Source organism: Panthera leo, chromosome C1 (genome assembly GCF_018350215.1).
Source record: "Panthera leo isolate Ple1 chromosome C1, P.leo_Ple1_pat1.1, whole genome shotgun sequence".
Classification (NCBI taxonomy): Eukaryota; Metazoa; Chordata; class Mammalia; order Carnivora; family Felidae; genus Panthera; species Panthera leo.
The window spans coordinates 8,053,867-8,076,287 of NC_056686.1; the positions used below are offsets into that span (position 1 = coordinate 8,053,867).

The following is a 22,421-nucleotide window of genomic DNA, read 5'->3' on the forward strand; positions in this document are numbered from 1 at the left end:
CTTCCCAAATGGCTCCGGGCCTTCTTTCTCCTGTCTATTTCTAGTGCAGACCACAGTCTGTGTTTTATTTGGTGCCCAGTCAAGTAAGAATTCTCTGAATTCCCTTAGCGCCAGGCTGCGGACACATGCAACACAGCTGACTGGGGACCTTGGCAGGTCCGACCGAGGAGCTCCTGACCAGCCAAGATGCGGCCAAAGGGGACGTGGCTTTGCATCCTTACCACCTACATCGAGCAGTCCCTCCTGCTTCTCTTGTAGAGGCAGAGCTGCTTCAGACCATTCCCTGTCCCTTCTCCCAGCACCGAGGCTTAGCTCTGTGTGCCAAGCGTGATCCCCGCACAGAGCCAGGGAGATCTGCGGCCGGCCGGGCCCCGTGTCTTCATCGGGCAGTTCCCCCGGGACTCTGGGAGCAGCAGGGTAGACTGGGGAACCCAAGGGTGTGGCAGCCTCTTTCTGAAGAGAGTAAGTGAAGACAGAAGTCCACGTGAGGGCATCTGAACTGCGACATGGACAAAGGCCGTGAGGACGATTTAAACTCAGGCAGCAGGAAAACGCAGGCAGGCTGGTTGGCCTCCGTCGCCCACGGACAGCTAGGTCAGGTGATGACGATAGCACCTGTGGCTCTGTTAGGGTCAAACTTCCCTTTTCTGCTCTAGGAACTCAGGAAAAGTCACTTTAGTCCTTTTTTTACATATTCACAGACAGGAGGCTGGCCTCATTAGAAGGTTTCAAAGCTGGGACATTCGGTGTCCCTGGAGTTCTAGGGCACCTGAGGCATCCAGATGAAAAAGATTTGATGCGGAAGAAGCAGCCTGCCTTGGACAGTCAATGGGTTCCCGACGTCTCAGTCCAGAGTGGCTTAAGGGGAAAGAGCTCGTACTTGGTCTCCACCCTTTCCTTCGGTCACAGTTTAAACGGCGTGTCGGTCACGATACTTGGAGGACATGCTAACCCTGCATTTGAGAAAGTGGGAGATGTCAAGAGGAAAAAAGAACACCAACAGCTGTGTGAGGGACAGATTAGGGACAGGGGAGACAAAAAATCCTATCTTTCCAAGATTGGAGAGGGGAGGTGTATCTTCTGGTTAAACTCCACTGCAATTCAACCACTTTTCAAAATACTGTTTTCACCTACGCATATTCTATATAAACAGGTATGTGTTCTATACACAGCAGTGAGCAGATCATTCGTACAATTTCGTATGTTGCTTTTGCACGTAGCACAGGCGTTTCCCACTCGATCCAGTCTTGGCAATTACTTTTAAACAGCTCCACCATTTCGTCCTGCCTGTGGCTCCCAGGCCTGCGATCGGTCTCACGGGTGCACCTTCTTGGCTGGTGGGCGGGCAGCACTCGCGTTAGATTCCCGACCTGCAGGCACGCTGCTCAGGAGCACACATTCGGCGCTCTCGCACGCGCAGTAAGCGATCTGTCCGGCAGAAGTCTGCAAGGCCCGCTCTGGGAATCCAAGCCCCGAAGATGAAGACAGCGCTCAGCGACAAGCCCGGAAGGCTGTCCCATTTGACACGTCACCTCCAGGCAGCCCCTGGCTGGACGCGGGGCCCAGGTGCCCTAGCACAACCCGGCATAAGGCACGGAGAGGCCGCAGAGCCCCGGAGTGTCAAAGCGCACGATTTGTGCCGGCCGGGTTTCCAACCCAGGGGCCCGTCAGAGGCGCGCTGTAAAAATGATGAATGGCTGTCACATTTCCAAGGCTCCGGCTGATTTAGGGAGCCATTGGCAGACACATCACTCCCAGCATGTCAGCCAGTTAATTACTTCCAACTTTATCTTTCTTGTCAACACTTCTTGACAAATTGGCCATTATCTTTTTATTCTACAACAACGAGCACTGCTCCTTTTCTGGTGATGCCTGGAGGTTTTTCTCCTTTCCGCTTCTTCGTACCCAGAGTGGATTGAAGAGCTCTGAGAGAGCCGATTAGAAAGAGGAGCTGTCAGGAAGAGGACAAAAGCGGCGAGGGCTGCTAGAGTGAACCCAAGGCTCATGATCAAATGTCTTCACTCAAACCAGAGTTGATGTTTTGGGTAAAATACTGATTTCCTGGCTTCCCGATGTCCGGGAGCTCTGCCTCAGTCTCTCGCGGGGACGAAGTTGGGACACAGAAAGGTAAATGAGCTAGCGTCTGCTGATCTGGCAGTGCTGAGCTCTTCTCCCACCTAACTGGGAACGCGGACGTGAGGTGGCCCTCCGCTCCCCTGAGAGGCCACATTGTAGAAACACCGATGCCCATTCTGGAGTCAGGGAAGAGGGAAAAATAAACCTACTTCTTGGTAAGGCCAAGCCAGTAGAAGATGAGCATGACACGCTATAAACGGGCCACCGAGATTCAAAGTCTATGAGACGACCAAAAGTATTTGGAGAGACCAACGGTGTCACCACCAATACGTTTCGCCATCACTGCACGGACGTTGTCAGGGGTGGCCATGGGGCAGAACCCAACCCCTACTGTACTCCACCAGTTGTAAGACACACAATTTAACATCTCTGAATCATGATATGGCATATAATTCAAGGTTTGAGAGCGCTGTGACGTGGTTTAGTTGCCAGCAGTAACCCCTGCCCCGCCCCGCCCCGCCCCAGAAGTACATAAAAATCAGAAGCAGCGTCTCTAACTCACCATTTACTGGTCCCATTAAATCTCGAGGGGTTCCGGCGGGTGAGCTACGTACAGTGGAAGGGCAGACATTTACTACCGAACTACCGCGAGCTTCTCCCTTTGGGATGGTCTTGGGCTGCAGTGAAAGACCCTGTGTCCTTTTGGTTCAGCTTTAGGGGAAACCCCGGGATTCTTCCCTTCGTACGGCTCCCTGCGGACGGCCGGCTTTCTACACTGACAGGCAGCTTCCCTGGGGTTTCTGAGGTGCTCTATAAAGACAAGCTGTCGTCCAGTGAACCTGCAGAAAGTCTTCAGAACAGCCAGAGATACATTTATGCTCTCCTGGCGACTGGTGAGAGACCTGACCTCTTGGGTAGGGCCGGCTGTTAAGAGGGCACTAAAGAAAAAGATGGGCCCGGGAAGATACAATCTGCGTTTGTGCTCTGGCTGCACGGGGGTTTCCTCTGTCCATCCGCTCTCTCCTGTGTGGAGCTGCCCTACAAGGGGTACAGATTCCTAGAGGCACATTGCATTTTTGAAGTCAGCATGAGCCCAGAGGTTTGGAATGTGTTTTTGTCGAGAAGCGAGGAGCTTTGAGCAAATCCTCACCCCTCTGGCTGGAGTGCTTTTTCTTCCAGCAGAGGTAGGGGAAAAGAACACGACTCTGTACCTTTTCTGGAAGCCAGGAAACGACTGTGGAAGCAGGACTCATACTTCCAAGCAACACAGCGGTGACACCCTGGGAACATGTGTTTAGAATTAAGACAGAGAGGGTTTTATTCACCCCTCTAGCCCCTCGCCGGCAAACGGCAAAGCGCAGTCACGCTTGCCATTAATTGGTTGCTCAGGCACAACTGGCACAATTTCTCGAACGTTCTCAAAGAATTACAGTCCCCTTTTCCCATCAGTGCTGCCTACGTCAGGGCGGCAGAGGTCCGGCCCGAAGGGAAGCTCTGGGGATCCCAGGGCACCTGGGTACGAACATGTGATCCTATCCTGCACTTCTGACGGGGTCTTGTCTCCGGCTGAGAGTGACTTTCTGCTACTGCAACGTAATGGGTATTTCATCCCCTTTTGGGGACAGCAAGATCTGTCAGGTTCCCGGATAAGTTCTGGCGAACACAGCTGCCCCGAGATGTGGCTGTTTTTACGGGGACGTGCAACTTCATTCTGCCTTTGATGTCAGCTGTTGCGTGTGGCCCCTCAGGCCACGGTGATGGTGAACAAATAGGCTGATGCAGGCGGAAGCGATCAGATAGGCCATTTACCCAGGCCTCTGGAATAAAGTGGAGCGGGACAAAACCTTGCCCCAAATGCTCTGTGGTCTTTCTGTTGGTCTTCATACGTAAAGAAAGAGGAGGGAGACACAAATCGATGGTTTCCAGGGAGACAAAGGGATCACACAGTGAGGATGCTGCCCCCAGTTATTGATTAAAATACAAGGTTGAGCCAGATGATCTCAGTGTTTCCAGTTCCCACTTCCTTTGATTCTGTGTCTAAGACCTACAGAAGGAAAATGGACTCAGAGCAGGACAGAACGCAGGGGCCAACGATGAAGACCTCGCGGTGACAAAGTACCGCCAATGATCATGGATAGAGACTCTGAGTCTCCACAACAGATGTTTTAGGCGAAGAGAACCTTCTGCTGGGGATTCATTCTTTCACTTGATGAGTTCCAAATAAGGAGCTCTTTGGTCTCAGTCTGGTGCCAAGAGATAGATGTTAGAGCTACCGTGGTAAATACGACAGACGAGGTCTTTGCTTTTGCAGAGCTAACGGGCTGGTGAAATAGATACACAAAAAAAACGAAAACAAAAACCAAAACAAACAAACCAAAAAACCCTGAAATGAATGCTGTGAAGGTAAACACCAAGAAGAAAACAGAGCGCCTAGATGGAGACTAACGTCGGGGGGGGGGGGGCGGCGCTTAGTGTAGACTCGGAAGGGCAGGGAGGGCTTTTCTGATGAGATGATAACTGCATACCTAACCAGTAATACTTGATATTTGCTGGACATTGACTATGTGTCCGTCACTAACCTGTATCATGTGCACTATCGATTTTTGAATCAACTTCCTAGTTGAAGTGTAACACACATATAGAAAGGTGCACACAGTGTGCAGCTTGAGAAATCGCGGAGTGAAGATACCCTTGTAAATACCACCCAGAGCGAGAACCAGAACACAACACGCTGCCAGCGTCCCAGAAACACTGAGCCTTCTCCTGACCGCGGCTCCCCTCCTCATCTCTAGAGGCAACGACTGTCTGACCTCTGACGCAACTGGTTAGTTTTGCCGGTTTTTTTTTTTTTTTTTTTTTTTTTTTAGTTTAGTTATTTACATCAAGAGACAGAGAGAGCACGAGCAGAGGAGGGGCACAGAGAGAGAGGGAGAGAGAGAGAGAGAGAGAGACAGAATCCCAGGCAGCTTCTGCGCTGTCAGTGCAGAGCCTGATGTGGGGCTTGAACTCACGAAACTGTAAGATCATGACCTAAGCCAAGATCGAGAGTCGGACGCTTAACTGACTGAGCCACCCAGGCGCCCCACAGTTTTGCCATGTTTTGAACCTCGCCTGATGCTCAACACGATGTCTGGGACATACGTCCGTGTTGCTATGTGCCACCAACACGCCACGGTCGTTCTTCCTTCTAGTGCTGAAGACTCGTTCACTCTATGAATATATCACAAAGTATCCATCTTCCCGCTGACGGGCATGTAGGTGGCTGTCAGCTCTTGGCCGTACGAGTGCTGTCCCTACACACGTTCTTGTACCGGCTTTGGTGCAAGGGTGCTGGCGTTTCTGTTGGGACCCTACCAAGAAGTAGCACCTTTGGGTTACAGGGTGTGTTCTGCTTTCGAGGACACGGACAAATTGCTCCCCAGAGTGGTTTCGGCAGTTGACATTTCCACCGGAAATATCTGCAAAGCCCAATGGCTCCACATCCTTGTCAACACCTGGTACTGTCCGTGTTTCCCATTGCAGTGTGTGTGTATTGGCGGCATGGGAGAGTTTTGATTTCCATAATGACTAAGGAGCTTGAGCAGCTTTTCATGTTTATTGGCCTTGTGGAGATCTTCTTTTGTGAAATAAGTGCCTTGTGACATCTCTTGCCAATCTTTAAGTTGGCTACCTTTTTCAAAGTTGTTTGAGAAGAGCTGTATGTATACTCTGGATGCAATAAACACAAAGATATCTATTGGAGATAATCTTCCTCCCTTTTCGCTCTCTTCGTGGTGTCTGCTAATGAACAGAGATGACTCTTTCTATTGCATTTGATAATGTTTTCTTGTATGGTTAGTGCTCTTTGTATCTTGGTTAAGAAATCTTTGCTTACCCCCAAGATGCCGAAGATAATAGCCTATGTTATCTTCTAGAAGCTTTGGTTTTACCTTCCACATGTGGAACGGAAGCCTCCTCTGAACTTGAAGTTTTATGTGTGGTGTGAGGTAAGGGTCAAGAACCCTCTTCTCCCCGTAAGGCTACCTAGCTGACCTGGAAGAACTTGCCGAAAAGACTGTGCTTTCCTCAGTGTTCCGTGGTGCCACCTTGTCAAAAATCAACTGTCTACACACATGTGGGTGTTTCTGGACATTTGATTCCACTCCATTCATCTGTGAGTTTAGCCTTGTGTCACCACTACGCTGCCTTTAATCACTTACAGTAGCTTTATGATAAATATTGATTTCTCGTAGTTTAATTCCTCCAAATTTATTTATCTTATTCAGAAATGCCTTCACTATTTTTATCTTTTATTTTATGATTATTTTTTAAATGTTTATTTTATTTTTGAGAGAGAGAGAGAGAGAGAGAAAGACAGAGGATCTGAAGCAGGCTCTGAGCCAATAGCAGAGAGCCTGATGCGGGGTTCAAACTCACAAATGGTGAGATCATGTCCTGAGCTGAAGTCAGATGCTTAACCAACTGAGCCACCCAGGTGCCCCGCCTTAACAATTTTTAATCCTTTGCTTTATTGAACCAGAAATGAGGTAAAGTAGTTAGGATTTGCATCACCACTGCACAGATCTGTAAACTCAGAGAAATAATTTGCCCAGGGTCATGGAACTACCAAAGATGGGAAGGGATTAGAACCCAGATTTGTCTGATTCTAGACCCAACTATTTCAAGTCCTTCATATACCGCCTCCTTAATCTTCAAGCCAGATGATCCCTTCGGGGCATTTAATATGAACGCATTACAATTTCAAGAAATACGGATGTTCTAGGCCGTCCCATTTCCAGTTAAAAATCTTGTGGGGCAAGTACAAAAAGCCCCTTTCCCGGTGAGACTCAGGAAAACAGAGCAACAAGGGTAAGGAGCTGCTTAGATTCCTTCCAGAAACTCGTCTGTCTTCAGAGTAGCAATCACGCCCCTCACGTGGACTCCTCGGGGCCCTCAGGCCTGGCTCCCCTCCACCTCTCTGGCTTTACTGTCCTCCGCCCCTGACTCTTAAGCCACACTCAACTACTTACGTCCTCCTACTAGGCCAAGGTCTTTCACAAAGCTGCACCTTGCTCAGAATGCCGGCCTCCCACCCCTGGCTACCTCCTCCTTTCTCTGTGAAACCTGGGTAGCACTCCCCTTGGGAGGCCTTCCGGACCTCATCTGAATTGGGCACTCCTCCTCCTCTGTGTCCCTCTCCTAGCATGTCACACTGTCCCAGAGCTCAGCCGTCTGTTTCTCCAACTGGACGGTGAGGCAGTTGAGGCTGGGCCGGCATTGTTAACGGTGCTCTGCAATTTACATGCTGGCTAACAGAACAGACGTTTGCTACAAAGTCTGAGCGCAGAGACAGACTCTCTTGCTAGGTGCTGTCGTGAAATAATAGACTCTAGAAGGAAGCACAAGAGAAACGATTTCTAACACGTCCAGAATGCACTCTGGTACAAGTGGCAGATCAGGAGACTTAGGGAAGAGATGGATGTGCCTCCTGGGGTGGGTGGCATTTAACTGAGGCAGAAATAGGACTGAGCAACAGGAGTATCAGGTATTGGGGCATGTGGGTGTGGCTCAGTCGGTTAAGTGTCCGACTTCGGCTCAGGACATGATCTCGCGGTTCATGAGTTCGAGCCCCGCGTCAGGCTCTGTGCTGACAGCACGGAGCCTGGAGTCGGCAACCTGCTTCAGATTGTGTCTCCCGTCTCCCTCTCTCTCTGTCCCTTCCCTGCTCGCACTCTTTCTCTCTCTCAAAAATAAATAAACATTAAAAAAAAAAAAAGGAAGAAGAAGCGTCGGGTATTAAATGGCCGCATACAGTAAGGCAAAGCCGTGACTCACTAAGACTTTAGGAGAAGTAAAATATCCCCATAAAGAACACTATTAAACTAACAACGAGGCAGGCAGGTTCTTCTGAGATGTACTCATGCCACAAACTGAGAGTCCGGTTCTAAGGGTAGCTGTTTCCCTCACCAACTGTGCAAGTGGTGGTTTAAGGGCAGGCAGGGGCAGGAATATATTAGCAAAGGAGGAGGCTCTCCAATCGGGACGTTTTCGAGATAATGCGACATGACGCTCCATTTGCGTGGAAGGAGAGACCACCTCTAGGTCTTACCCAGCTCTGTAATCCTCAGGCTGCTGGAGGCTTCCCGTCCTTGGTGCCAGCCCAAGGCAGTACGGCCCAGACTGTGAAGTGTCTGAGAACTTCCAGGCTAAGTAAAAGCTCACTGGCTTTTTCTCATTAAGACTATAAATTTGATTTTCACAAACATCTTCCCCAGGAACACCAAGCTGACCCTCTTTCACCAGCAGCAAAATAGAGAAAAGGAAAAACTGCAAGATGTCCAACACAGGCTTTCCTTATTTTCTCAGTTAATTCCCATTTTTATGGTCACTTTATCCACTGAAGGGCAGAGAAGGTAAAAGCCTCTTGGAGAAGGGAAAACTGGTCTCGTCCTCCACATTCTTCCTGGTTTTCTCCACTGGCTTAGCTGTACTCAAAACAAGGGCTTACTTTTCTTTCTTTCAGAAACTCAGAATCTAGGACATCGCAGGGTTGTGGATGTATGCAGGATTGATAATCTTCCGGCATGGGAAACACTCTTAATTTGCTATTTTTTTTTTAATCGGGAGGGCTATTGACATTTGGGCAGCTTAGGTGATTTAAGAAAATCTTCAAATAAGGAAAGCTTCTGTCTCTAACTTGTACCTCATGTTAGAAATAGGCTTTCAGCAAACAAATGTCAGAGAGTAGGCATTCATGCTAACAGCTAGGTGCTTCTGATCCAAACCTATGAACCCCCAGAAGGGATTGCTACATGGGCTGCAAATACAAATGACTGATTCACTTTCTGCCCAGATACGAAAATCTATTCGTAACAATTTCCTGTTTGGGCCGGGGAAGTGGCCACTGGGAAGAACAAACAGAAAGTTGGCTGGGAATCCATAAAGCTCCACTGATCCTCTCTCTATCACGTTGCTGCGGGGGGAGCACCAGGACGGCAGGGTCACAAAGGATGCCCCACATGCCTGTGTGGCACAGGGCAAAAGCTCAGTGTCGGCCGATGGCTGGGAGATCGACGTGAAGATCCTCACCGGGTTCAGGAGGCCGTTGGATGCGGATGGTTGGGGCTGGGTTCGTGTTAGTGAAATGAACTCCATGTGGCCGAGACCGCAGTGCCCAGCTGGGCTGGGTATTTGCGAAATAAGAGCGGGGACTGGCTGCCAATTCTAAACAGGCTCTTCTGAGAGGAATGGCAAGCTGCTGTGGGGGGCCAGCCACACCCTCACCCCTCAGGAGGCAAGGGGACTCAGGAAGGGAGAAAACGAACCCTGGGACACCTGAGCCACAACCGCTTCGTGATTTAAAGGGGGGGAGAAAACCTGTTTGGTAACTCTAGCTGCTGAACAGAAATGACCTTCTGAGGCCAGAAGTGCCACCTGTAAAGGGACTCCGGGGGTCATGGCAGGGAAGGAGGGCTGTCGGGCACCAGGCTTGTGTGTGAAGGACCCACATGGAACAGCAACAGGACGAGGTCTGCCTCGGTGGCTCCGTAACATGGAAGCAGAAAGAGCACGTTCCAAAGACAGGGGCAGTTACTGCTTAAGGATGGAGAGGCCTCTGTATTCGTTCTCAGTGAAAAGCTCATTTTAAGTATTTAAGGTTTGCCGAAGCCCCAGGTTTTTCCCATTTGTTTTCAAAGGAGTAGTGCCCTTCCGTTCCAATACCTGAGAAGTGACAGCATCCCTATTTTCAGGGACGTACATCAGATATAGAGAAGAGCTTCAGATTTGCAAACTGTGTTGTACAGGAAGAGGGACATAAGACTGTCGATATGGGTTAGGTGACAGAGATTCTTTTCCCTATGATTTAATGTACGTTCCAAGTTTTGAATCACGGGCCAAGGATGGGCCTGTTCTCCGCTGTGCCTACAGACCGACGGAAGTACATCGGCATGACCGTGCCAGGACCGTGTCCGGCACTCCTGAGTTTTTGTCCCTGCCGTCCTCTCCGACACCTCCTTGTCAAATGCCACGTGCGAGGAGCCAGTATGGGCCCACTTGTGGAAGAAGGAAGTACGTAAGAAGAAAGATGACTGAGCAAATCCTGTGGATACAAACCACAAGGCCTTTTTTTGCTTCCTAAGATGCTTACTCTTTCTATTTCTAGAGCTCTTCTAAGTTGGAGATTTTCCACCGTGACAGTGTTAGATCTAGGCGGAACGAGGGTTTTGTAAAACATCATTCTCTGAGTGATGATCAGAAAAAGGAATAACCAGCCTTGTTAAGAGCACACTCAGCAGGATGCCAAAATATACCAGATCCTCATATAAACAGCATGGATTACATTAACAGGCCTCCCTGGGTGAGCGGGAGTCGTATTCCCAATTCTCTTTGCCTACCTTACAGTCACCCCACGGTTATGTAACCTTTAGAACGGAATTTGGAAATTCTTCCGACCCTGCCCTGCTCGCTGATAGAGCTGAGCCAGTGGCTGGCAGGGGCATAATCTACCAGGCGAAATTGGAAACACACAAATTCATAGTCCTCTTGTCTCAGCCCAGAGACTGTGCAGGCAAGGAAAGAAAGGCTCGCCCCTGTGTCCCTCCTCCCCTCTGGCCTAAGTTTACGCTGACTTCACCCAACAGGCACCTGACCCTCCCAGATGAGCTGGGAGGGGCTAAGGCACCATGCACGGCCACAGTGGGGGTGGAGGTGCAGGCAGCAAACAATATTTAAGATGCTGAGTTTGTAGAGCGTTCAGGCTTGGGAAGAAAGGTACAGGGAGCCCAGTTAGGCTGCACTTTTAAACCCAAGCTTTGAGAAAGGCTAAGAGCGAGCAAGGGAGGACAGAAAGCAACAGGGTGGTGAGCCCATCCGGAGTGAAAGTGCACAGCTGTAATTTGCTGCAGCTTTGCAGACCTCAGCCGGGCATACCCAGATCCCCCAAAGGAAGATCCTTCCCCACCCAGGCCCGCGCAAGATGCTGAAAAAGACTCTCTCAGCTATGGCCTGGCTCTGCATTTTCATCACGGCCTTTGTCAGCCACCCAGCGTGGCCACAGAAGCCCCCGAAGCGCAAGACACCTGCGCAGCTCAAGGCGGCCGCCTGCTGTGAGGAGGCGAAGGAGCTCAGGGCCCAGATTGCCAATCTGAGCAGTCTGCTGAGCGAACTGAGCGAGAAGCAGGAGAGGGACTGGGTCAGCGTGGTCATGCAGGTGATGGAGCTGGAGAGCAGCACCAAGCGCATGGAGTCACGGCTCACAGACGCGGAGAGCAAGTACTCGGAAATGAACAACCAGATCGACATTATGCAGCTACAGGCAGCACAGACTGTCACCCAGACCTCGGCAGGTAAGGAGAACGTGTCCTCACGCTAGTTGCCACCTTCTCGGTCAAACACCGGAGCGTCTCTGTGTGGCATGGTTTCTAGATGGCTTGGCCATCAGAATGATGACTGGGGGTTCTTTGGGGGTGTATTTTCCCGGGTACGTGCCACCGGCTCTAATGTCCTGTAAATTTCTGTCAATTTCCCCAATGTCTGCACAGTCTCTTTACTCACACCATGATTCAGCATAAGGAAGGTATGAATCCCCATCCCGGAGCGCACAGGGACGACGTGGTTTGCCCAGAGTCACATTGCAAGCCTTAGAAACAGGGTTTAAGTCTCCCTGATGGGTTCGCTTCCTCACCCAGAGCCGACAGGCTGCACCCACAGTCCTAAGGAAGCAGGATTGAGCACCAAAACTGTAACATCTATCGTTGTAGGAACCGAGTTTTGCCAAAAACAGTTCTCCTGTGTCCCTAAGATTTAGTGGAATGGGCATTAATGGGTTTTTGTGTCCTGTCTCTGCAAACCTGACTCTGCCCACTGGCTCAGAATTAGGTATAGATGCTGCCTAGAGCCAGAAGAAGAATTCCTTTGGGTCAGGAAGGAGAGGCTCGAGGTTCCTCACTTCTGAGATTTCTATTTTCCCCCAGGATCTCAAATAAAATTCTCCCATTACAGCAAATAAGAAAATGCAATGCTGAAATCTGGATTTTTGGAAGCCCCCCACGTCAGATACATCCAATGCTTTCTTTCCTAAAATAACTTCTGGTTTCTAGTTAGGTTGGCTCAGACCGGCTAAGGTGAATTTATTGCTCAGAGAGAAGAAACTGGGGTTTCTGAAATCATCAGGAAATTGTTACTTGTCAGGCAAATATCCTACAGATATGTCATTTATTACTGATATAAAAACTTTCGGTCACATCATAGACCAAGTCAAGAAATAGAAGAGGGTGAGTCACTGGTGACTCTCAGTTCAAACGGAGAAAAAGCTTTAACGTGAAATAAGCTTAAACGGCCCGTTACCCAATAAACCACCATGTGAAAATCACTTCCTAAGCATGTACTTCCTGCCCCTCAGTGTGGGACTAGAAAGGTATCCTCAGGACATTTTCCAGACAAGCGCGTCCCGATTTGGCCTGGCGCGGCAGAGCAGGCCAGGCGGGACTCTGATTGTGCCGCCTCCTACTCCTCCAACTGGGGTTTTCTCCCCTCCCAGCAGGGAGCTTCTTGGGGGTCAAAGGCAGCTCTCCTGCTGGGCCTCCTACTCTTCTAGCCCAGGACATCCTTCCTCCGTTTTCTTCTCGATTGCCAGCTGCTGGGTCACCTTTAGACTCTCTAAGCAGGTAGCTCATCGGAGAAAGCAGTAAGTTGATGCTCTCCTCAGTGACAGAAAACGAAGGACGCTGATGGCGAAGGCACACATCTCCCCCTCCCTCAATGTGCTCTGCCTGGGACAGTTCCTGGTGGCAGTGAGTGTCTCTCGAAGGGCTCTTCTCGAAGGCCCAGCACAGGGGCCTCCAAGAAAAGAACCCCAGAGACAGAGGACAGGAAGCGTCTCCTGGACAGCAAGAGTTCCCGCTCTTTGAATCCCATCAGGAAAGGCGGTTTCTTTGATATTTGAGACCTGGAGACAAAATCTGGCACAAAGCTGTAGCCCCAAGATGGCCAAGGAAGCGTTTAAATCAACCCCAGGGTGAACACCAGCCTGTTCGATGCTCTGGTTTGCTTGTTTTAATAATGCTGCCAGGGGAGGCCTCCACGGGTTCCTCAGGGTGTTTGCCCTTCCGTTTGAGGAATGAGCAGTGTTAGACGAAGCAGCGGGGGGCGGGGGGGTGGTTCGGGGAAGAAGATGTTAAACTGATCTCCCTTAATTAGGGTCCTAGTAGGCAATCTAGATAAAAATAGCCATTCTCAAAGGTAGAAATAGCCATTCCCTCTGAAAAACCACCCCCACCCCCAAATAAACCAAGAAAACAACAAAATCAGACCCTATGAGATGCTCATGACGTACGTGGTAAGAGAGGCTAGCGGTCCCAGAAGTGGAATTTATTAAACAGGCGCATCTATTACGTGGCCCTCGCACACTGTAATGTTCCCAGAGATGGTGGCCTAGAAGAATAGAACATAGCGGGATGATCTATTTCAGAGTTAACCTGAAACCACCTGTTTGACGGTCCCATTGATGCTGCTATCCAGGTGAGGGCTTCCCCACCACCAATGAAGCCAAAAGACACCTCCTTTTGGTCTCCCAATGGCCACACCCCTCCAAAACCCAGACCCTGTCTAGTTATGAACACTCGTGTGAATTGCGTGGTAGAAATGAGATCTCAGTTTTTAAACTTTCAGTGGAGACGGAGCACGAATGCCCACCTGCCGTGGAGCCCCTGGGTTTGGATGCTCACTCCTGCGGTTTGCTCCTATTACAGACGCCATCTATGACTGCTCGTCCCTCTACCAGAAGAACTACCGCATCTCTGGGGTGTACAAGCTTCCTCCCGATGACTTTCTGGGCAGCCCTGAGCTGGAGGTGAGGTCACCAGAGCCCACGGCCCAGGTTCTACCATCGGTCCTCTGCCCCCTCACAGGGCGGGGGGGCAACAGGACTAGTCACGGTCTAGAGAACGGGAAACTCAAGACAGAATCAAACACACCGAATACCCAGAGAGCTATCCACACACACACTCAGTTTGTGGGGGGGAAAACCCCTCCCCCGGCATCTCTCTTGCCCCTTGAAATCATTACCGACCAAACACCAAATCTTCCGACACAGATAATTCTATAACCTCCACCCGACTTGTTGACATCTCTTGCCACGACCCAGAGCAGTTATTCTTGGGGGGAGGAGATGAGAGAGAACGCGGAGAGAGCACACATGGGTTTTCTTCTCTTCCAACTATACGTGCGCTTGCCCCCCTCCTCAATTTTGACAATTCTTCCTTAGCAAGCCGCCACCACCCCACTCCTGCTCGCCGACGCTGGGGTAGAGTCGTGGTGAGCCCGCACACATCCACTGGCCCTGCGGCAATGGGAGGGAGGCGACGAGGCCCGCCCTCGGGCTCCTCTGCCTGCCTCTGTGGGTCCCTGACCAGAGCATCCTCTCTGCCACAGGTGTTCTGTGACATGGAGACGTCAGGCGGCGGCTGGACCACCATCCAGAGACGAAAGAGTGGCCTCGTCTCCTTCTTCCGGGACTGGAAGCAGTACAAGCAGGGCTTTGGCAGCATCCGTGGGGACTTCTGGCTGGGCAACGAACACATCCACCGGCTCTCCAGACGGCCAACCCGGCTGCGTGTGGAGATGGAGGTGAGCGCAAGGCCCCTAGGACTGGAGCAGGTGCCACACCCAACTGTGCACGACTCTGGGGGCGCCCTTTCCACTCTTGCCGACTACAGCCCTGTGTGCTTATTACGGCGCTTTTCCTGCAGGCTGTAGTGCAGTTGAGAAGAGAGTTTTTCCTATTTGCTCCCAAAAGCGAGGCTGCAGATACACAAGAGGCTGGACTCGGGCCAGAGCGGGGGGATCCAACAGTCAGCTGTGCTGCTGACACACTGCGGTCCCCACTCGGGCCTGGGGCTTGAGCTCCTCTATGTGCAAACCTTATCGACACTGACCGGTGACGGTCGTGAAGGGAATGGAGGCCCCGCTACCTTCTCCAGTGACTCTGAGTGGGACACAGAGACACACACACACACCCACACCTCACAGACAGACAGGGACAGGAAGGAGGCAGAAAGAGGGGCTAATCCAGGCCAGATGGCGACTCAGGAGCGAGCCTTGCTCTGGGACCCTTGTTGCGTGACTCCCAAGCCTAGTGTGGTAGCTAGAGGCAAACGAGCGATAAAGCCTCGCTGGGCCCCCGCGCAAACGGACAGACGGACGTGTGGCTGCGAGCCGAGAGAGGGAAGGCCGGTGGCGTGGCGGGAAACACAGCCCCCGCGCTGCTTCTCTAAGGCTCCACCTGCTCCCCAACAGGACTGGGAGGGCAACCTGCGCCACGCCGAGTACAGCCGCTTCGCTCTGGGCAACGAACTGAACAGCTACCGCCTCTTCCTGGGGAACTACAGCGGCGACGTGGGGAACGACGCCCTCCTCTACCACAACAACACGGCCTTCAGCACCAAGGACAAGGACAACGACAACTGCCTGGACAAGTGCGCCCAGCTCCGCAAAGGTGAGGTGCGGGGGGGGGGGGGGGGGGGGGGCTCGGGGGCTGGTCCCAGCGGGGAAGGACCAACTTAAAGCCGGATTTAGAGCCGCACGGCCCGGCGTTCTGGCTTTGGCGCTTCTGACTGCGGAGCTACGGTTCGAACGGCAGTTCCGCCAAGCCTCCGTCCCGTGCGTCCGCCGTTTCCAGGGCGGGGACGAAGCGGGCTCACGGCCCCGATCTCTCTCTTGGGCCAGGCGGCTACTGGTACAACTGCTGCACAGACTCCAACCTCAACGGGGTCTACTACCGCCTCGGGGAGCACAACAAGCACCTGGACGGCATCACGTGGTACGGCTGGCACGGCTCGAGCTACTCCCTCAGGCGCGTGGAGATGAAAATCCGCCCGGAAGACTTCCAGCCCTGAGTGCAGGCCTGCCGGGGGCACGGCCAGGGAAATGGGGACAAACGGAGGCTGGGTGAGGGCAGGGAAGGGGAGGAAGGGAGTGGACAAAGGGTAGGGACGGAAAATGGCCTAGAATCTCCAACGAGAGTCTGTCTCTAGGGAGCACAATAAAACTGAGAGGACAAGGACGTTACATAAATGGGATGAATTATTTAAACACGATGGGCCATCACACAACTTCCCAGGGGCCTGGCCCGAGTGGGCTCTCTGTGCCGGTGATCCCTGACATATCACTCAAAGCCTCTCCTTTCCACTTGATTTTTCTGTAAAAGGAAAGTAATTGTGACATCACTGTATCTATTTAGTTGGAGGTCTAGGTTATGTGAGGGGAGAAAATAGACCCCTTTACTAAAAAGAATCATGTGATTTTGATCTTCAAGGAGAGGCCTTGGGTGATGGAGAAAGGCATAAAAGAGAGGAGTGGTGGGGGAAAGGAGTTTCGAGTTTTAAATCCAATCCAACGAAATTACCTTCAGTCTACACATTTTTTCTTTAAAGACAGAAATTATTCTGCTGGCAGTGGATTGACCCAGGAGGGATCTCCAGGGTCCCGGGCCTGGCGGCAGGCCTCTGCCTCCTCCCTGCTCAACGTCAATCAGGGTGCAGTGTGCTGAAAGGCAGAAGTGGGTCTAGTGGCGGCTGGGGAGTTCCAGTAGGAGGTGGGGAAAGTCCCTCGTGGATGCTTGCACAAAACTGCCTGAAGATATTCAGTCAATACAGATATATTGGTTTTTATTTTTTACTTTGTAAGAAAAGGGCTCAAAGAGCTTCCTCTTTTGCCTATAAAAGTGGCTGCAAAATGAAGGTAGATGACACTATGGTTAATGATTCATGCTGTTTATAAGCATTTTGCTTTGTAAAAATACAACACTGTAGGATGTTGTAAACATTTGAAGTTTCCTTTTCCTTCCACAATAAATTCTTTTAAAACTTGTTGGTTTTTAAATTATCACCATTACCATTCAGAGCAAGGTAAAAAGCTTAAGGGAAAAACCAGAGGGTGAGCAGTGAGAAAGAGACTGATTTTGTTACAGTCTTTAGGGAAGCGAAAAGGTGAAAAGGCAGGGGCCGACAAGGGCAGCAGCCGCTGGGAGAGGTCAGATCTAGCCACCTAATCACCACGGAGCCCAATGCCACCGCCTGGCTTCAAAAACTTTGCAAACCAACACTCCTACTTTCTTTCTCCTTGAGCAAACTAACACAGAGAGGGGGCATGTCTTCAGCCGTAACAGATGCTAAATTCATTTTGAGTGGTAGGAAGTCATTTTTCCTTGCCAAAAAGAACCATTCCCTTGAGCCAGTCAGTGTAAGGTGAGCCATTACTCCTACTCAGTGTTCCCTATTGTACCTATAGTTCTTGGGCTGCTGAGAGCCTGTTTAATCTTAAAAACAAGAACGCGGGGATTTTCCAAGGAACAGAGTGAGCAGAGAAGAGGTGCGCTGCAGCAGGGCATTCCACAGGACAGGCATTCAAACAAACTCCCTGAGGCAGGCGGGGAGTCTGAGGCGCCAGCAGCCGGCGCAATACTGCCTGGAAAGTGAGGATAAAAAGATCAGGGGGTTAAGAGAAGAGCAGGAGAAGCGTAAACGCCTCTGGCAGAAGTAGCTAATAATTCTCTCTCTCATCTCCTCTAACCCCACAACCAAAAAAAACATCTGAAGCTCTAGGCACCAAAGGCTAAAATCAATAAGTGGGCTCGCCTAGAACTAAAAAGCTTCTGCACAGCAAAGAAGCAATATGTTGAAAAGACAACCTGCAGTATGGGAGAAATGATTTGCCATCTATAGCCCCTCGTGAGGAGTTAATATTCAAAATATATAAAGGAATCATACGACTTAATAGCAAAAAAGTAAATACTCCCAATTAAAAAAAGGGCAAAGGTCCTGAATAGACATTTTCCCAAAGAAGACATTCGCGGAATGGCCAATAGGTACGTGAAAAGGTTTTCAACATCACTCATCATCAGGGAAATGTAAACCATCCAGTGAGGTATCTTCTCATACCAGGTATGATGGCTGTTATCAAACAGGCAAGAGACAGCAAGTGTTGATGAGGATGTGGAAAATAGGAAACCCTTGTACATCGTTGGTGGGAATGCAGATGGGGAGATTTTTAAAAATAAAATTACCATATGATCCTGAAATTCCACTTCTGGGTACATATGCAAAGGAAAGGAAATTAGTATCTTGAAAAGATGTCCGTATTCCCATGTCCACTGCAGCATTATTCACAATGGCCAAGACATGGAAACAGCCTAGGTGTCTGGTGACAGATGAGTGGATAAAGACACACACACACACACACACACACACACACACACACACACAGAGGACTATCATTCAGCCATATAAAAGAAGGAAACTCTGCCATTTACGATGACATGGATGAATCTGGAGGGCATAATGCTAAGTGAAATAAGATAGAAAAAGAAAAATACCATATGGTATCCCCTACATGTGGAATCTAAAAAAACAAAACAAAATGAAACAAAAACCATAACCACCACCTGATTCCACAGAAAGAGAACAGAACCATGGTTGCCAGGGGGTGCAGAGAGCCGGGGAAATGGGGAGACAGGTTGAAGGGCACAAACTTTCCACTGTAAGATGAGTAGATTCCAAGGATCTCATGCACGGCATGGGGACTATAGTCAGTGTTGCACATTTTAAAGTTGCTGAGAGTGGGTTTTAAGTGTCCTTATCACGATGGGAGTTAACGATGGGAGGTGATGGATGTGTTAATGATCTTGAGCTTGATAAGCATTCCATAATGTGTATCAAGTTATCATGTTGTACATCTTATTTTACTATTATTATTTTTAAGTGTTTATTTATTTGGGGGAAGAGAGAGAGAGACAGAGAGAGAGAATCCCAAGCAGGCTCCATGCTGTCAGCACAGAGCTGGATGTGGGACTCAATCCCATGAACCGTGAGATCATGACCTGAGCCAAAACCAAGAGTTGGAACCAAGAGCTTAACCGACTGAACCACCCAGGCACCTGCCTTCATGTTGTACATTTTCAATATACACAATTATATTTATTAATTATTCCTTAACAAAGTTGGGGTGCAAAGCATCTACACCGTCCTAATCCAAGCCTATAGTTGCTGAAACTCACTCCTATTTTTACGTGTACACAATTGCGTAAACAGAAGTATAAATTTTTCGTGACAATGTTCATGTTGGAGGACGCCCCCAGCCACTTAACCTACGGTGCGGATTCTGACCAGAGCCACCACTTTCCAAGCACGTCTCCGGGTGCAGCCAGAGGACAGACACCAAGGATTCAGAGAGGAGCCAACACAGTCTCTGGCCCTAAAGAGGACAGAATCACCAGGAACCAAAGGAGAACTCAGTGTCATCCCGGAAAGTAAAGCACATTCTGTTTCATCCTCCACGAGGTATGCTGCTGCACAGGAAGTGCCGGCCCCTGTTTTTGGTCTTAATTCTGCTAATCTCAGTCAGAAAATTCTTAAAAAATGGGATTACTTGCTAGGGGTTGGGCAGTGAAAGCATCCAGCTTGGATCAGACACTTCCTTCTACTTTGGGTGAGAAGCAGGTCCTGTGGACTGAATGTGTGTGTCCCCCCCAAATCCTACGTTGAAGTCAATTCCCAATGTATTCGGAAGCGGGGCCCTTGGGAGGGGATTAGGTCACGAGGGTGGGGTGGCTCACGGATGGAATTAGGGCCCTTATGAAAGAGACCCCAGAGAGGCTGAGCTCTGCTTTCAGCCACGTGAGGACACAGTGAGAAGGTGGCAACGTGGCAACCTGGAAGAGGGTGCCACCAGTACCCAACCGTGCTGCTCCCTGACTGTGGGCTGCCCAGCCTCCAGAGCCGTGAGAAGTCAAAGCTGATTAAGCCCCCGGTCCGTGGTATATTGTTACAGCGGCCCGAATGGACTGAAACAGGAAACTGGTACCAAGATGCGGGGTGCTGCTGTACCAAACACCTAGAAACGACGAAGTGGCTCTGGAACAGGGTGATGGGCAGAGGCTGGGAGAGTTTTGGGCTGCGTGCTAGAGAAAGCCCAGACTACCGTGAATGGACTCTCAAAGGCAAATTCTGGTGAAAGCTCAGCAAGAAAAAAAAGAGAACCAGAGAGAACGCTTCTGTCTTCTTAGAGAACATGCATAGTTGTGAACAGAACGGTGATAGAAATATGATGGTAAAGGCCATTCTGACGAGCTCTCCGACGGAAAGGAAGACGGGTTATCGGGGAAGAGAGAAAAGGCAAGCCTTGTTATAAAGTGGCAAAAATTTTGCCCGAATTGTGCTCAACGCCGTAGTGTTTGGTGGAAGGTAGAACTTGTGAATGATGACCCTGGGTATCAGCTGAGGAGATTTCTAGGCAAACTGAGGAGGAGTGGCTTGGTTCTTCCTGACTGCTTAGGGTAAAATGAGAGAGGAGAGAAGCAACAGCGAAAAAGGAGCCGGGACTTAAAGATTTGGGAAATTCTCAGCCTATCTCTGCCGTGAGAAACGAGTGCGTGCATTCGGGGAGAGCACGGAGGGTACGGCCACGTGAGGCTTTGCTCAGGGGACTGGGTGTCATGAAGCATGGACCTGATCAGCTACTCCGGCAGGAAAACTACCACATTGAACAGACGGGCAAAGAGACAGGAGGGAATGAAGGAAGGCTTTGAACTTCCTGGATTTTACAGGACGGGACTATGGAGCTATTTGGCTGTGAACAAGAAGAGAATGATCCTGAAGTTGATTCAGAGATCAGCAGGGCTGCCTGCTTGTTTTCAAACAGGAGGACCATTGCCTTGCTTTTAACAGGCCCGTGAACTCTGCCCAAAGCTGTGGGGGTAGAGCCACCGCCGGGCCGTGTAGCCGGCGGAGCTGTGGGGCCAGGACCTCTGCCCAGCAGGTCCAGAAGGCGGACCGTTACCCAGAGGGCTTGGAGAGCAGAGGATCCAGCCAAAAGCGATTACTCTGGAGATCTCATGAAGTTTGCCTTGCGTGGGACCTGTCACCCTTTCCTTCTTCCCCGTGTCTCTTGGAATGGGGATGGCTCTCCTGTTACTGCCCCATCAGTGTATTCTGGAAGCACGTAACTTGTTTGTTTTCACAGGTTCGCAGCCAGAGACAAATTTTGCCTCAGGATGAACTGTACCTAGATTCTCAAGTCTACCCCTGATTTAGATGATCTTTAGATGAGACTTTAGAGCTGATCCTGGAATGGGTTGACTTTGGGGCTGCTGTGATGGCATGGATGGATTTTGCACTTAAGAAGGACATGCATTTGGGGGGCCGGGAGAGGAATGCTGTGGACTGAATGTTTATGTCTCCCCAAATTCCTGTGTGGAAGGCTAACACCCAGTGTGATGGGATTGGGAAGTAGGGTCTTTGGGAGGTGATCAGGCCGTGACGGTAGAGCCCTCACAAACGGGATTAGGGCCCTCATCAAAAAACAGCCTGGGGGCTCAGTCGGTTGAGCATCCAACTCTCGGTGTTGGCTCAGGTCATGATCTCATGGTTTGTGAGTTCAAGCCCTGTGCTGGGCTGTGTGCTTTCAGCACAGAGCCTGTTGGGGATTCTTGCTCTCCCTCTCTCTCTGCCTTGCCCCTGCTCACGCGTTCTCTCTTCCTCTCAAAATAAAAAGACACATTAAAAAAAAAAAAAAAAAAAAAAAGCCCAAAGAGCTTGTTCTCTGCTTTTTGCCGCTTGAGCACACAGAGAGAAGTCGTCCGTGGGGCAACCTGGAAGAGGGTGCTCGCCAGAACCCAACTGTGCTGGCATCCTGACCTTGGACTTCCCAGCTTCCGGAACTGTGAAAAGTGTTTCTTGCGTAAGCCCCCCGTCTATGGCAATTTGTTACAGCGGCCCTAATGGTCTGAGTCAGCAGGCACTAGACCTTAACCTAATGCTACAGGCTAACCAAGTAAAAACCGGGGTGTGTGTATGTTTACAAATAATTCAATACCATTTAATCCTCTGTTCCTTTATGAAGCAATTATACTTACTGATATATACAAGCTTTGAGGAGATGGGAGTCGTTTATAACGTCTCACTGTGAGCCTGGTTTGAGGATTACATGTGAGATTTAATTTGTCCTGGAGTAAATAGTAGAAACGTCAAGAGGTGGGAAGTCAGACCAGTAGCAAGAGAAAAGTACTGTCAGCACAGCACAGCTTTTAGATACAAAAACAAAAACTAAGGAACAGCTGTGCAAAGACATTTTTGTGAACAGTTAACCTGATTGTTTCAAAGAGAATTTAAGGCGGTCGACTCAAAGATAGATACCAGAATAACCTTTCAGAAAGGGCACAAACAGTGAAGGGAAAGAGCAGGAAAGACAAAAGAAAGCTGGGAGGGGAGAGAGGGCGGCAGACAAAAGAGGTCGAGGGTCTGTAGTCTGTTAGAGGTCAAGTTAGAGTCTATTAGAGGTGGGCCAGCTGTGAGGCGAGCTGTGAGCTCCCC

At 50.1% G+C, this 22,421-nt stretch overlaps 2 protein-coding genes across 2 annotated transcripts in view; one reads left to right on the plus strand and one right to left on the minus strand.

Moving 5' to 3' along the window:
• The window catches only part of MTOR (mechanistic target of rapamycin kinase), a 132,755-nt gene that overhangs the window by 50,876 nt on the left and 59,458 nt on the right, over positions 1–22,421 (minus strand). The gene's annotated exons all lie outside the window — the stretch shown is intronic.
• On the plus strand, positions 10,687–16,789 carry ANGPTL7 (angiopoietin like 7). The gene is made up of 5 exons (XM_042954027.1): positions 10,687–11,402; positions 13,806–13,906; positions 14,488–14,682; positions 15,352–15,550; positions 15,781–16,789. Exons 1-5 carry the CDS (start codon positions 11,033–11,035, stop codon positions 15,948–15,950), a joined length of 1,035 nt encoding a protein of 344 aa, XP_042809961.1. The 5' UTR covers positions 10,687–11,032; the 3' UTR covers positions 15,951–16,789.

What these genes read in the sequence shown, in the direction of transcription:
- ANGPTL7 (XM_042954027.1), top strand. Translation starts at nt 11,033, where the DNA reads ATGCTGAAAAAGACTCTCTCAGCTATGGCCTGGCTCTGCATTTTCATC. An exon ending in TGTCACCCAGACCTCGGCAG is followed by an intron (nt 11,403 to 13,805) that starts GTAAGGAGAACG and finishes CTCCTATTACAG; the next exon opens with ACGCCATCTATGACTGCTCG. An exon ending in GGCTGCGTGTGGAGATGGAG is followed by an intron (nt 14,683 to 15,351) that starts GTGAGCGCAAGG and finishes GCTCCCCAACAG; the next exon opens with GACTGGGAGGGCAACCTGCG.